Raw genomic sequence first — 15,819 nt, 5'->3', positions numbered from 1 at the left:
GGGGCGTGTACCCTACCGTGTTGCTTGCAGCCGTTCCCACGTTGAGGTTCTTAAGGAGCTGTGGAGAGCCATACTGACCAGCGATCTGTTTCCGAACCTCTGCTGCCACAGTCCTGTGGGGGAGAGACAAGGTTTCAGCTAGGGCTGGCTAAAAAAAAACTAGATTTAATCGTTTTTTTATCGATTTCATTTAAATTTAGCAATATTGATTCATAGGGCATGAGATAGATATTTTTTTACCATTAATATTATTTGCACTTTAATAAAAAATGCCTTAATGCAATTTGCAGTTATGGAATGTTGTAGTTCAAAAGTTTAAATAGTCCAATTTACAAGTTTGCACTTAAAACCTGTTGTTTAAGGTGAAAAAATAAAGTACATTTGTATTTTGTAAGACAGTTGACCCTTTTCATTATTTAAGAGCAGATTGAATCTAATCGTGATTAATCGATTCAGAACCTTATGAATCAAAATCAAATCGATTTAGGAAATTGGCCACGATACCCAGCCCTTGTTTCAATCAAATGGCCCAGCGAAAATAGTTTGGCACATGTAAGAACTAGGCAAACGGGGGAGGAGAGGATAAGAAGATGATAAACATCCTGTGAGAAAATGCCATGATACTTTTACTCTGACATTTACTGTCAGAGTTTTCCTAAAAAAGTATTGTAGAGTTTAACTGTAATATTTTCTCTAGATTTTTCTCAAAAACTTGTTTGTTCCTAAAATGTGAAAATTAATTAATTAATTTAGTAATTTAATTGCATCAGTAATTTAATTAAAAGGGTCTGCTATTGTCACATTGATGAAATAATAATAACCTTCTTACTAATCTGACTTATCAGAGCTTGACCTGATTTAGAATGCTCTCTAGGCCATACTATCATTTATCCAAATCTGTAAGAACTACTCCACACAAATACATTCAAAACATTGTACAAATACAGCAGAAGACCCAACACAGTAAAATACCCCCTACCTCATCAGTAAAATACCAAACACAGTACAGTACACCACACAGTACAGAAAGAATGAGTCCCAATTCTACAATAACTATGATAGATTGCGAGATTAAATGCACGTTAATACTTAATCTTAACTTGGAAATCCTTCTTTACTTCCTTCCCAAGCTACTTAAGGTTTTTGGTTAATTGCGCCTCAAAAGTACCACAAACACTCTTGTTACGATATTTTAAAGGGGACATATTATGAAAACAACACTTTGGAGATTTAGTGTTGTTTTGGGTCTCGGGTGATCCAACACGCAGAAAAACTTTGAAAAAAGTCTGTACATGTTTTTTTGACTGAGATATGCTTTTCTGAAAGTACCCCGTCTACAGTTACCAAACGAGCGAGTCAGTTTCGATTTTGCATTTTTCAAACTACACTCGGACCATCCAAGCAAACTCTTACTTTCTGGAGCCTTGAAAGTTGACAAGAGGGCATCATACATGACGGAGTTGGGTATCTTACATTATGTCAAATAAAACTACTTAGTTCAACTGAATTCCCCCCAAATGATTGCTTTAACATGCGGCAAGTTTCCTTCAATGTTTTTTAATGGCCTGCTTAGATGGTCCCAGTGTAGTTGGATGGTCCCGGCAGGGGGTGTAAATGCACCCCCTGCCAGCGACTTTCATTGGTTACTGCTGCAATTTTGTCCCGCCCACGGACGCTCTGCCTCATACGGATACAAATCACTTTTGCTACACATGTACCACACAGACATGTTGCAAAAGTATCCGCAAGAAAAACAACAGCTGAGACTCGTAGCAGCAGATTCGAGCAGTTGTATCGATGGACTTGTGCTCGCTCATTAAGATGCTCATTGAACATAGCGATCTACGTCATTTAATTTGTGAGGAAATATTTCACAGATGTACAACTTCTGATGCATTAGTTCACAATTGGGTTTACGAATGCATACATTTTGGGCATGTTTTCAGATTATGAAACACGGGTGTGTGAATGTGTTTTGCACCAACTGCGCTGCAATGGTTGTAGCAAAAGTTTCAATTGCATCACTCTTTGAAGTTGTGATGCAAAGGATAGGATTTGTGTATTTAGTGTTTACAATGGTAGAAAAAATATTTCCGACTTCAAATGTACTGTTCATACATTGTGACTTTAGAGTACACATGCAAAATAAACATTGAGGACTTCAATTTTACTGTTATACATTAGTGAGTTTAGTGTACGCATACAAAATCTGCAGTTAAAGGTGCTAAAGACTTTTGCTACAATAATACCTTCATACAAAGTTCCTTTCCCCCAATTCTTCTCAACCATGGCCAAGATATCCCCACTACGAGTCTTTAATGTTTGTGGTGCCAGACATCAGACGCAGTCTTTATGATTCATAATATCATCCGAGGCGCACATAGCTTTTGGCCGTGATATTAGATATAATATTATATAAATACCAATATATAATATTATTATTATTATTATTATTATATCATATAGATATAGAGCTCCAGGAGTCCGCAAACGGCAACAATCCCGTGTACCACGCATGCTGTGGTACACTCTGACAGCTCATTGGTCAATTGGCAGCAGCTCATTTTCATTAAAGCTACAGACACCAGAAACAGAGCACTCTGAAGGGACTGAAACAGAGGGGAATAGCGGTACCCAAGATTTTTTTTCCTAAAAGCTATCTCCAGCAAACAGCTTCAAAAACTTTTTTTCTGGAACTCAAATACTATTTTTACTTGCTGTGAAAACGCCATAATAGGTCTCCTTTAAACATTTAAAGAATCCAAATATTTATCACTGCACTACAAGGGCATTTAACTGAAAATAAAAACAGAGCTTCAAGCTAGTGGAAAAATATAGGCTCACTCAATAACACAATACGCATAAAGACAAAGGGATGGGGCACACAGAGGCAGGGTGGCCTTGGAGAGCTGGGGCCCAGAAAAAATAGACTTAAGGCCCCGTCCACACGGTTGATCTATTCCCCTCCGGACGATCTTTTCCCCTCCGTTTTCCTTTAATGCGTTTCAGGAATATCTCTGTAAAGACCGACTCATTGCGAAAACGCATCGAGCTGAAGAGACGCTGAAGTACATATTCAAGCCGCTGGTTCTCCACAAAAAAAAGTGGAGCGCATTCAGCCTGCGCGCTGTATGCAAACATTTGGTCGAGGACGAGATAGCAGTCGTTAAAGCTTTTAGCTTGAGCAGAAACACTTTTTAATGTACAGTTAGTATTTCATTTTACCAAACTAAGTATTTAAAGCTACAAAAATAAAATATCAAATCAACTCTAACGTTGCCCAGCTGGTGGGGGGGCGAGGATGTCATCTTTTGCGTTTCAGGCGTCCACATGAATCCCAACACGAAAAGTCATAGGTCCGTTCTTAACTTATCCACCCTGGGACCTGGTTTCAGAGAAGTTAGTTTTCGGGCACCGAAAACGCCAGATCCGTCTGGACAGTCAGCCCAAACACACAAGTTTTCACCATAGATTGGTTCCGTGTGGACGGGGCTTTTCAAACATCATGTATTTTGTGTTTTTTTCCTCCATTGGGAGACATGTTTCACTTACTCATACGCACATTCCCTCTTTCTCACACAAACACTTACACACCCACAGTCTCACTACATTGAATGGTGTTACATGAAGGATTTCCTTTGAGTCTAAATCAAGCAGGAAAACCATTTGAACTGTTGCCATTGAACCGTATGACAATGCATCATATGTCCCCCGAGGCATCGGAAACACACAACAAATAATACATCCAAGCGACGCAGAGGAGCAAGAGGTCAGAGAGTTGTGGGGGCGATGAGGCAAGTGTAACCACAACAACCCGTGAGGGCCCAGTAACACTGAGCTGAGCCTATAATCTACGCAGGAGATAGAATAATACATCAGGATCACATGCAGACCGGGGAAAAGGCTGAGCAGCAGCAAGAGAGGGCCAAGTCTGGGCAGAACACGATGACACAGTTTGGAGATCTGGTGGCCTCTAAAGCCTCCACAATCTCCCTCTCCGAGAAGGAAGAGGGTGCGGAGCGATGGACCGATGAAACACACTCCAGTGCCCCCGTGCCCCGGCAGCTGTAGCCATCTGGTTTTTTTGTGCGCCTCGACTGCACGCCAGGAAATCACTTCATTATGCAATAAGGGCCTTCTCGAGAGAAGAGTTGCGCCTCTGAGCCACAGCAAACATCGAGCACAGGTTATCAGCAGAGTTTTAAATATTTTACGATTAGCGGGATAAGCAAACAACAGACAAATTGATAAGCAAATAACAACTGCTGATCTCTGGGGTTATCGAACCCCGAAAGACATTGCACTGACACTGAATTTATCTGACCCTGTTGAAATCACCCAAATGCAAAGTCAATAGTATTTGACACCTAGGCCTATGCAATACTACAACAATCAAGGTGGACAAATAGCAGTCTGCACATTACATTGCGGACAGTATACAGGGCCCGGTTTTGTAAGAGAAAAGCATAATTATACTAATGTGAGCCCCAATTCATAAAAATTCATGATCGGGAACATAATGATCATATCATGATCCCTGCAATCCAAAAGAGAGGCTGTTAGTAAAAACGTGCATGACTATTTGAAACCTTACACATCTTCTTAAGCTATACTATTTTATGTTATCTCAACCCTGTGGCACTATGCATGTTACATGCACTGTGTTCAGCCTCTATTGTGGTGTGTTCGTGGTGAACCACTTTTCCTTTAAGGGGTATAATGGCAATATGGATTAATTGGCCTGTGACATGGACAGTATGCCTCTGGTAGAGATCAAACCAGTTATTTGATGTTAAAGCAAGTAGGCATAGTTATTTCCTTGTTTAAAAGAAAATTATATAGATAGACAAAGTCAAAGTAGGCTAATTGTATAAATTGTAAGCCTTCAAGCAAGATTAAAGAATTAAAAGGATGTGGGACTTCCTTCCAATAGCAGCACCAGTTAATAACCTGTCAAATGGAAAGTTCAATTACAAAATCCGTTTCTCTAGAAACGTTCAAAAATAGAATTATAAGTCTGCCACCAACTTTTAATTCCAGAGAAAAACAACATTCTCTAGACTTTTTGTTGTCATTCCATAAATATTGTTAATCGGTATTGACTTGCAAGGGAACATCTTCAAATCCCACACAATGCCCTTTGTTAAAGAGATTAGTCTGATCTGTCTCGGGGCATGGCAGATCACTATTTGATGGCTATTGAGAGGCTTTTGAGCCCGTCTCGCTACATGACAATGGTCTGCTTTATCGTCTCAACTGGGTGTTGGTAAACATGACAGCAAAGTTATGCCACATCAGTGCCCCCCAGCAAACTAGCAACCGTTAGCTGAAGGGGGTTGCTTATTGCCCGAAATCCCTTTAAATCACACTAACTTTACCTTGCCGGATTCTATGGAAACACGCCCACCGTGTCATGCAGTGTGCCTCTGTTATAATTTCAACCCACCCACACAACGAAAACAAAGGAACAATTACGATACGTCACTGGGGTCGCCGTTATGTATATGGGTGGGACTGCTGAGCATCTCTCCCTGTATGGCTAAAAGGGAGACTAGCTTGAAAATGCTAGGCTCTGCGGGCGGCTGGGCCTCTGCTGGTACATGAACCCCCGGTGCTCAGCCGCAGATGACCTTATTATACCACCACTACGTCGACCCGGATTGTTATAGAAGCATGGAGGTGTAGCCCGCTAGGTCCTACCTGCTTATTTTTTGGGCGAAGGCGCGGCGTTCAGCCATGGCAGTTGCAGCTGATGTGCTTTAGCTAGATTCCCAAGAAGGCAGGCTCCGTTTTCCACTCACTCACTACTCATCGCCAGCTATCCTGGGGGAAGACTGGAGAATGGAATGGGCTACCGTAATTGCTGTAGTTGTGCGCAGAACTACACACCCTTGTTCTATGGGGCACACGCCCTACAGCTACTAAATAAAATGCACCATGGCTTTGATGAATAACAAAATGCAATGTTCTGTAGCGTTAAAGCTATTTATGAAATGTATAGGGCAAATAAAACTAAGGATAGAAGACTAAAGGTGTGGCGCTATACCCACTTGAGAATAATCATTTACATAAATAGGAGGCGTGTTTAAGTCCGAAACGCGTTTGTTGTTTATTATGTGTCAGAAAAAAAAAAAAAAAACTGGCAGAAAAAGTACACTATGGGAGCCGATTCATCTACCTAAAGATGGGTGGAAAGTCCGTTTTTTTTGGAAAAGCACTTTTTAGTACATTTGCAATGCTGTAGCGTAACGTCCCCAGACGTAACTATAATTATGTCCAGGATCATTTCATCCAACAAATTGTAATTCTACTATTATGGATATAATTACTATTATCATTAATATGCTATTCATCAGTAGGCTACATTAAATGGGTGGCATTAAAAAAACAATATTAAAAGATTTGGTATAATCCCTATGATGAACAGTTTAACTGCGCGCTTTGCTTTTCACTTAATTTCTCAGCCAGCATTTATTGAGTGTGGTGCGCCTGTTTTGTTGTACAGCGTAGCTCAAGCGAGCGGACTTGTTCGAGTGTTTATAAATGACCAGGAAGTGGGCGAAACCCCGCCACTCGTTGTAAGTAGAAAAATAAAACATTCAGCCTCTAATCTTGGCCCGCTGGAAAAATCGCGAGAAGCAGTGATACTGCATTTGTACTTCCTCGCGATGTGAACATTGGCAATATAAGTGTCAGTCCGTTCGCAATATCTCTTTAAAGAAAATAATACAATTGTTAAAATACGGTCGATAGAGGACCCTACGCGGTAACAATGTGTCAGAGTAAGGTCTGATTTCAGTGATGCCTACACGCAGCCAACAACAGTTTATATGTGTGTGTATGCGCTTGTTTGTGTGTCTAAATTGACGTGCTTGCAGTTGGCTTATTATTGGGATGGATTATGTTTCTAAGTGGTGAAATGGAAAATAAAGGAGACGAGGATGTGGAAAAACTTAAGACAAAGTTCAGGTCGGCATGGCACAATGTGAAGTACAGTAAGTGATCTGTATATATACTGCCTATCAGCAGTATGTCTTAATAGTTGTCTATTCGCAACGTCTTCATTAATTTACATTCACATGGTGTCAAGCACTAGTAAAATATCGATAGAGACATCATCGAGGTAGTCTCATATGTATTCAGTGAATATGGCCCATATTCTATCTTGTACCCAAGATAGAATATGACCCTGTTCAATTGTGTCGATTATAGACTGATCGAGATAGCTGTTTTCAATTGAGTCAAGCCTTTAAATTAGATTCGCAGTTGTTATAGATACAAGTTAATCTACTGAAATAACTTCACACGTTGTAGGTTGGGCGCTGAAGTCTAAGACCTCATTCAGTAGGAATTCTCCAGTGTTCCTGTTGGGAAAGTGTTACCATTTCAAGGCTGAAGGTACACACACACACACGCACACACAAATACGCATTACTGTGTTTGTCTCAATCAGGTCAGCACTTTGCTGAGTCTTTGAATATATTAAATATATTGAATGCTTTGCATGTTTTTACATCCTCATGCAACTATGAAATTGCTATTTAATCCTACTCCTCATTTTTCTGGTTTTGTGGCTGTCCTTTATGCATATTTAAAGATATAGTATTGCTGTGAAGGTCATTGACTTATGTATTTGGACTGGCATCTAGACTGGAAATTAAAACGTTAACAAAGATGCTGAAGGCTCTTCATAAGGAAAATGATTGGTATTGGAAATGTTACTAATATTGGAAAAACTCCTAATTGTTTTCAAATTCAACACATAAGGTTATTACAATTTCAAGAACCACAAATGTGTCCTTCCCTGTTTTGTGTACAGAGGATGAGGACACTCTGGCTGAAGCTGGCCGTGAGGCCTGGAATGAAGTCCCGCACCGGGGGAACGCTGAGTCGTTCCGCAGGGACTTTGCTTCACGTGTGTGGCTGACCTATAGGGAGGAGTTCCCACCCTTACCCGGCTCCACCCTGACCTCTGACTGCGGCTGGGGCTGCATGCTGAGGACTGGACAGATGATGCTGGCTCAGGCCCTCATCCTGCACTTCCTGGGCAGAGGTGAGTGACACACCATGAACAAACAAACACAATCCAATAGTTGTTGGCTACCTCTCTTTAACAACATAATACAGAAATGCATTGTGGGTAATGTATGGGTCTCTATTGAGGGAATGGTCGCACTTCTCCCAAACGTATGGCTTTCATTAAAATGCTCTTAACTTTTTAATTTACTAAATTCTTTAAATTTGGCCTTATCTCTCTGAATTGTGTCCTTATCACATTATACTCCATGAATGCATTTAAACCACTTGATCGAACATGGGTGTTTACATGTGTTTGTGTAAATGTAATGCCCATGTCAATGTACTAACGGAGATAATTTAAATTTAACTTAAGCATATGCTTTTATTGGTCATAGTATACTCTATTATTACTAAAGCATACTAGTCCCATCTCTAGATCTAGAAGGAAAGGGCGACTTTGTGTGATGTAATGACTTTGATAGCAAGGAAAGTTGTCTCTGTATCTCCGAGAACTATCCTCTGGGGCATTACTCAATGCAGCCTGTGATGGGTTGGAGCAGACCCCTGCAAGTTTAATGCAGTCATTGAGAAAACAATATTTAAAACTTCCAACTGGGAAATATGTCATTAATGAACTCTTTCTCTATAAAATGACTAATGGCCACTTGGGGGATATTTATTGATCAATTTATCTGTCATTCTCTTTGGAGCAAGGTCATTATGTGAGTGTCCCAGTCTCTTCCCCTCAGTCTTTGTGTTTATAGCTGAAGACACTCCCCTTCTCTTCTCCTTGGGCTCCCACCCTGTTTGTGTGGGCATGCCGACGTAAAAGTGATATAGTGATACATATCCAGGCTTATAATTGAATGAGCTCCTGATTAAAAAAGAAAATGTGCCCATGTAGGCCTACCCGTTGCGGCGGATCGCTTCGGTTACCGGCAGGTGATTAAACGTGAAAACTTTAATTTCTCAAACTGTGAAAAAGCTTGAGAAGGGAGCCTTGGTTAGAGGAGGACTGTGTTGCTCGGTGCACTCAATGAGTTAAAGACGCGCTCAACAGCCATCTAGTCAAGCGATACGATTTCATGCACTTCCATTGGGTGATGATTCGTAATGGTCTAATAATCCTTGCACACCATGAAGTCAAAGTCTTCATGGTGACTTAGGCCCCGTCCACACGGAGACGATTTCTTGGTGAAACCGCATCAGTCTTGTGCGTTTCGGTTGACCGTCCAGATGGAGCCGGCGAATCCGGTCCCCGAAACCACACATTTCTGATCACACTCAGAGGTGGTTTCAAATCTATCCGGATCTGTGCGGTTTCGTGTTAGGATTTGTGTGGACGCCTGAAATGCAAACGATGTTTACATGGGTTGAGAATGAGTATTGTGAGAATAGCTTTAGGATAAGCTAATAATATGCATCTAATAGTTAGATCTTATATTATATCATTTAACTAGATAAAATAGATATTAATTTGGGGAATATTTGCATCAGAAAAGGCTTAGCACTATCCTGCCTCCCTTCAGACTGGACGTGGTCAGAGGCCCTGAACTTGGAGTCCTTGGACACAGGGACACGGACCGCCAGGGCAGCCCAGCGCCTGGTAGCCACACTTGAGTCCTCTCTGCCTGGCTACCAAGACCCCAAAAGACCCCGGTCCCTTCCTGGGCCCCGGCTCCAGGCCCAGGGCGGCTCCCAGAGCCAGGGGGCTGCAGAGGAAGCCGACGGCCACCTGAGGGAGCTGTACCACCGTACGTTGGTGTCCTGGTTTGGAGACATCCCCGGGGCCCAGCTGGGCCTCCACAGCCTGGTCCGCTTAGGCCTGGAGCTGGGCAAGCAGGCTGGGGACTGGTACGGGCCAGCCGTGGTGGCACATATCTTGAAGTAAGTCTGGCATTGTACGGTAATGACACTGAGAGTACACTGAGAGTACAGTGTCCACTCTGATTGAGACCATAGTTTCAATACGAAGACACACCGCACACACAGTTTCAGAAACAATATCACTACAATAAAATTACAGAAATCCCCATATTATGAAGAAAACAGAGAGAGACGATAAAACAAATTAAACGTAAAACTACTTTAAATTAACATAAATGTATTTATGGTATACCGATGATTATATTATAAATTCTCATTTGTTGAACCCTCAAATACAAGACAGATGTATATCAGCAATCATTCAATTGATTCAAGAAAGTCTCATGACAAGCATTTTGTTTTTCGCTCTCTTTAATGTCATTCCTTCTCTCTTTCTTTCTTTCTTTCTTTCTTTCTCCCTCATTCACATTTCTTCTCTTCTTCGTGTACTCGCGTGTACTCCATTATAATTCATGTAGAAGAGCTGTAGAGCAGGCAACAGAGCCTGGATTGGCCAGCATAACTGCTTACGTCTCACACGACTGCACAGGTACTGATAATGGCTTTGAAAATGTCACGCTATTGTTCTACACCTCATCTCTGTCTGACTTTATTAGAACATTGTTTTCTTCTTACTTTAATTGGATTGTGATTGTTCTCTTTTTCCTCCTCAGTGTACAATGCAGATGTCATTGACATCCACAGGTCAAAGTCCTTTGCTCAGAGTTCAGGCAATCCTTCCCCACTCGACAGCCAAGGCCCAACCTCCATCCCATTGGACACCCAAGGCCCAGCCTCCATCCCATTGGATAGCCGGGCTGTCATTATCCTTGTCCCAGTTCGGTTGGGTGAGGATAAGACCAACCCAGAGTACTTCAACTTCGTCAAGGTGAGACAACATCAGCTCTAACCCTGACTAAAATAGTTAGAATGGATCATATTGTAGTACCTAAGAGAATAACTTTAGAAACAAACTGTATGGTCTATGTTGTGTTTCTATCTTGTCTGATGTGTCTCCCTTTCCCATCTGTGTTTGTGTTTCTGTTGTGCGGCTCACAGAGCGTTCTGAGTTTGGAGTTCTGTATCGGTGTCCTTGGGGGGAAGCACGAACAGGCTCGCTATTTAGTGGGATTTCAAGGTTAGTGGTGTGTGTGTGTGTGTGTGTGTGTGTGTGTGTGTGTGTGTGTGTGTGTGTGTGTGTGTGTGTGTGTGTGTGTGTGTGTGTGTGTGTGTGTGTGTGTGTGTGAGAGAGATTGGATTGGTAGGAATAGAATATTATTTTGCATAATATACCCTGTTACCTTCCTTGTGTAAAGAGAGAAGTTAAGTTAATGCATTCCTGTTTGCATGGGGAAAGCGGATTGAGAAGTGTGGGTGTGGGTGGTGCCGCCTCACTCTATTTTCAACGACCCCTCCCGAGCCTCCTCATTCATCACTAGTAAAAACCTCCCAAGTTATAAGGCTGTAATTGATTTCCATAGGAGGTGCGCATACATTTCATCGGGCCCCAGTGGTGGTGGTGGTGGTGGAGGCAGAGAGGAGTGAGTGGATGAGGTTATAGTGAGGGAGAAGTGAGTAAGGGCGGAGTATGGAATCCAAAGAGAACCACTCTTCATCACCTTCAGCAGCCTGGAGAAACCTCCAGTTGTACATCTTGGCAGTCAATATTTACACCATTTACATTTTACCAATTTGAAACACGGAGCGGCGTGATGTCTAAATGACAAGCGATACATTCTGCCTGCCACCGTGCCGCTCCGGCCCACATTCATCATATGCAAATGGAACGGCGGTATAATTGCGTGTTTGCAAAAGTAATTCCCTCACACAAAAATGTAAAGACCGCCTCTTCTTTTTCCTCTCTTGTCTTTTCACTTATTTGCTTTTTTTTCTGCCGACGTGAAGGATGAGCTTGTACAAACGCATGCGATTATGCAGAATTGAATCCACCCTGGTGGGTAGTAAAAAGCAACAACCTTCCGGGAGGCAAATTTGACGCGGAAGAATCTTAACAGTTGGCGGAATGGGTGACTTTGAGCTGCTCTGCATAGAAATTGCAAAATAAAGTGTTTTTTATGTATTTTTTTTCTAATCATCCAATGTTTTTGAATAACTTGTCTTTTGTTTTGTCCTTGCAGACGACAGCTTGATTTACATGGACCCTCATTACTGTCAGTCTTTTGTGGATGTCAGCAAGAGCACCTTTCCTCTGCAGGTAATGTGAAATTACACAGACGAGCTGACTTGGGGAGCGGGCACGCGGGGTAGGCGCGGCAGTAATGTGAATTTAATAGTTTCTGTTAGTACTTAAGGGTATGAATCTTAAAGCGGCCCTCCACTCAATTACCGAGTGCCAGGCGGCTGATTTATTTGCCGCTGCTCCAGCGCATGTAGCCGTCGCTTAAGAGAAATATGGTGAATCAGAGATCAGCGGCAGAGGGATCCTGAATATTTTAGGGGCCGCACATTAAACCGCCGCCTCCACCACAGGTACGATGGGGCTTCAGTTGAATGATGCAATTTGACAACGTGCCTAGTAGGGTACATTTATGGATATTATAATGGCTCAGAGAATAGGATTTAGCTTTTTTGACTCATGCCGGACAAGTGGAAACATCCATATAAGATAAATAATGACAATACAACAGTGTATCCGACAAGCCAGTGACTGTGCAACCCGTCATGTTTCCCAACTGCATGTATACGTGATGAATATATTGAGGTGATTTTTCATTGATTTTTGTACAGTCTTATCACTGCCCGTCGCCAAAGAAGATGCCGTTTGCGAACATGGACCCGAGTTGCACCATAGGGTTCTATTCTAGGACAGTCCAGGACTATGACCGAATCAGCCAAGAGCTTTCCAAGGTGAGGGCGAGGACAAAAAGACACACACGCTGTTCCACTCACTATGTCGTCGTTTTGTCAAAATAATGTTCAACTATGGACTGAGGATGAAGAAAATGACAATGACACAATAAAGTGGGACTCTTCATCAGATCTCCACGCAGGTGGGACCAGGCTGTAGTTCTCAAGACGAACCAGCAGGTGGCAGCCTTTAGCCATGTATTGTCATCGCGTCTGGCCAGTGAACTGGCTCCGAGGCCAGGATGAAAAGGGGAATGTCTCTTTGATCACTGAATGCTTTAATCCATTGTAAAGTTTCCATTTTGTTGTGGTAAAAGTAAATTTACCTGCTTGTGCACTGAAAGGCATAGGGGCAGTGGAGAGGTAAGTTTCCCTAGGTGGTGGAGGGAAACATTTTCGCTTTCCGGCTACAACTATTTCCGCTTCTGATTGCAGTTGCTGCGGCCGTCTGTGCGGGACAAGTACCCGGCGTTCACCTTGTTGGCGGGTCACGGCCGGGACTACGACCTGTCTAGCAGCCTGACACCCGAGAAGAGGGAGTGGCCGTTTATCCGAGACCCTTGCAGGGCAACCACCAGCATGGGTGACTTTGTCCTGCTCTGAGGGGTCCGCGTGGACCTTCAGACTCCATTCACTCTGATCCCCAGAGGTCAGGGGACTTTGCCAAACTGTCGGCCTTCCAAAGCACAGTGTTTAAAACGATGCGTCTTTGAGATGGAGGGAGTTGTTAAAATCTATGGGAGACTCAGGTTATGCATAGGTGTTCAGAATAGTTTACAAGCGTATTTATTTCCCATTCCTGATTGGCAAACGGTGTTCAATATTGTCAACTCCTAGACGCCTGTAGACATAAAAACACTTTCACTTGTCACTTTTGAATAATATCTATGTCTGATATTTTCAAAAGGTTCCTTGTTCGGATGCCGCTTTTGGTAAACCTTAATTCTTAGGTCATGCCTAACACGTACAATTAACAATCAACTGGACAATAATATCCATCTCCACACCTATATGAACCAATACAATATCTGTAACTGTAAAATCACATTGATGAACAACTGTCAATGGAGAGAAAAAGGTTGTTTTTTTTGGGTACTTTCTTGGTTTGAAAGGTTATGGCTACTAATGTGAAATATCAAAAGAAAAACATATATATAACACTTAGTCCAGTTATTTAAAAAATGTAATAAAATCTTTAAGATTTTGAATATTTAAAATTAATTGAATCTTCTGCTGTAAATTTGCAACTGCAATACCAAATGTAGACACAATACTAAATGTGGACACAATACTTAATGCACACTCGATTAATTTAAGCACTTGAAATTGCTTTTTAAACTGTTGTGCAGAAAAACTCAATAAGATAAAAACCATTGCCTTTCTATATAATTGGTCCATGCATCCTTTTCCATCGCAGGAAAGAAATACAATAAATAGACACATAGTTTCTCTCATTTCCAATCCTGAGTGCAAACGTTGCTGGTGTGTTGAAATGCATTGGGACCTCTTCCATTTCACATCTGGTCCAAAGCAGCAGATTAAAACTAATCGGACGTGGTGCCCGTCTCTCCAGCCCATTAACCAGGGAGCAGATAGTATGTGACCCACTGACACCGGTGGCGGTGGCGTTCGCCTATGAAGGAAAAGAAAATATCCTTGTGTGCAGTGACACACACACACACACACACACACACACACACACACACACACACACACACACACACACACACACAGTCTGTTTTCCTCTACATTACAAATTCTGTGCCAAGAGGTCAGGGAGAGATGACTGGATGGATGGACAGAAGAAGAATCCCTCATCTGTCCCCTGTTCCTTCATAGCACTGGGGGGGGGGAGATACATAAAGCCCTCATTTAGGTCCTCTGCTCTCATCCCTGGTTGTTTTTAGAAGGACTACACAACTGGCGGGAACTCAGTTTCCCACGGCAACAGACTGGCACCCTTCAGGTCCTCAGAGAGAGAGAGAGAATGTTGGAAGTCAGCGGAAAGAGTGATGGTGGGGGGGGGGGGGGGTATTTTTTTTTTTCTCTCTGTTGGGGGATATAAAAGGGCATTTGGGCTGGGGGGCACAGGCCACTGTAAGGGTCTGCTGTGTGGGCTGTGTATTAACAGGGATGTATGAATATTTGAATAATGAGTCACTCGTGTACGACGGCTTTGTAGCACATGCCCATCCTTCCCATTGGGTACAATAAGGACAAAACATGGCCTGTTGAACACAGCTGTCAATAGTGTCATTGACATTTGCGAATTCCTAAAAATCTAATCTGCAGCCAAGCAAATTCCTCTGAATGGAATCCATAAGAGTCGGCCTCTGTTGTAGAGTTGAAATGGAGTCGCGGGGGGGGGGGGGGTTGTAACACTGACACTTAATAAAGGTTTTTATTTGCTATTCAATTCAAATGAAGACACTAATGCGTGGCGCCCTGATACTTTAACGTGTCATGGTGAATAAGTAGAAGAGTATTCGATCAATGGCAGCTACTTTTGACATTAAAACAATCAGAAAATTACATTGAAAAGAAATGAGTGATGGAAGTGGATGCACATTTCTGGATTTGTACTTCATCAAATCTGATTCATTCACAAAATTGAACATGTTGCATGTAATGTAAAACTGTATTTTAATACATTCTGAACTTTACATGTAATCTCTTGAAACTACAATATTAATAAAGTCCTAAACAGAAAACCTTGAACTGTATTATGAAATAAATATTGGTCACCTTTGTTCAAAATGGGCGATAACGCAGAAAAACAAAAAGCTATCTGACATTATCAAGTCAAGTCACTTTTATTTATATAGCACATTTAAATACAACAGGAGTTGACTCAAAGCGCTTTACATGGCAAAATAGAGAAGAGCAGGGAAAATAAAGTTAAAAACAAAAAGTATGACTTCAAACAAAGATTAAAAGAAAAATGGGGAAAGGAGGGGGTTGTTAAAAGCAACAGAGGAAAGGTAGGTTTTTAAATTAGACTTTAAACTGCATATGTTGGTAGAGGACTTAATATGGGGTGGAAGGGGATTCCATAACTGAGGGCCA

General features: G+C 42.0%; 2 protein-coding genes across 23 annotated transcripts in view; one reads left to right on the top strand and one right to left on the bottom strand.

Annotated features, from left to right (window-relative positions):
• Window positions 1-5,851, bottom strand: part of dock7 (dedicator of cytokinesis 7) — a 56,123-nt gene extending 50,272 nt beyond the window's left edge. For 19 of the 21 annotated variants that reach the window (XM_030373576.1, XM_030373569.1, XM_030373570.1 and 16 more), the window contains exons 1-2: window positions 5,701-5,851; window positions 17-113 (exon numbers count right to left, since the gene is read on the bottom strand). In XM_030373576.1, the coding sequence (XP_030229436.1) occupies window positions 17-113; window positions 5,701-5,738 (135 nt within the window). In that variant the 5' untranslated portion in view covers window positions 5,739-5,851. The remainder of the gene's footprint in view (window positions 1-16; window positions 114-5,700) is intronic. The other 2 variants (XM_030373585.1, XM_030373589.1) reach the window with 1 other exon arrangement.
• A 737-nt stretch (window positions 5,852-6,588) lies between these two features.
• atg4c (autophagy related 4C, cysteine peptidase) lies at window positions 6,589-15,471 on the top strand. Of its 2 annotated transcripts, none has more exons than XM_030373204.1 (10): window positions 6,589-6,995; window positions 7,315-7,398; window positions 7,820-8,053; window positions 9,549-9,906; window positions 10,368-10,435; window positions 10,560-10,774; window positions 10,945-11,023; window positions 12,024-12,100; window positions 12,634-12,753; window positions 13,189-13,473. In XM_030373204.1, the coding sequence occupies exons 1-10, from the start codon at window positions 6,902-6,904 to the stop codon at window positions 13,354-13,356; spliced, it is 1,497 nt and encodes a 498-aa protein (XP_030229064.1). In that variant the 5' UTR covers window positions 6,589-6,901; the 3' UTR covers window positions 13,357-13,473. The 2 variants fall into 2 exon arrangements, with proteins under 2 accessions (XP_030229064.1, XP_030229063.1); XM_030373203.1 differs by having other exon boundaries at window positions 6,591-6,995; window positions 10,365-10,435; window positions 13,189-15,471.
• The last annotated feature ends 348 nt before the right edge of the window (window positions 15,472-15,819 follow it).

This window comes from Gadus morhua, chromosome 12, assembly GCF_902167405.1.
Source record: "Gadus morhua chromosome 12, gadMor3.0, whole genome shotgun sequence".
In the NCBI taxonomy this organism is placed as follows: domain Eukaryota; kingdom Metazoa; phylum Chordata; class Actinopteri; order Gadiformes; family Gadidae; genus Gadus; species Gadus morhua.
This window is presented reverse-complemented; position numbering and strand designations above follow the sequence as displayed.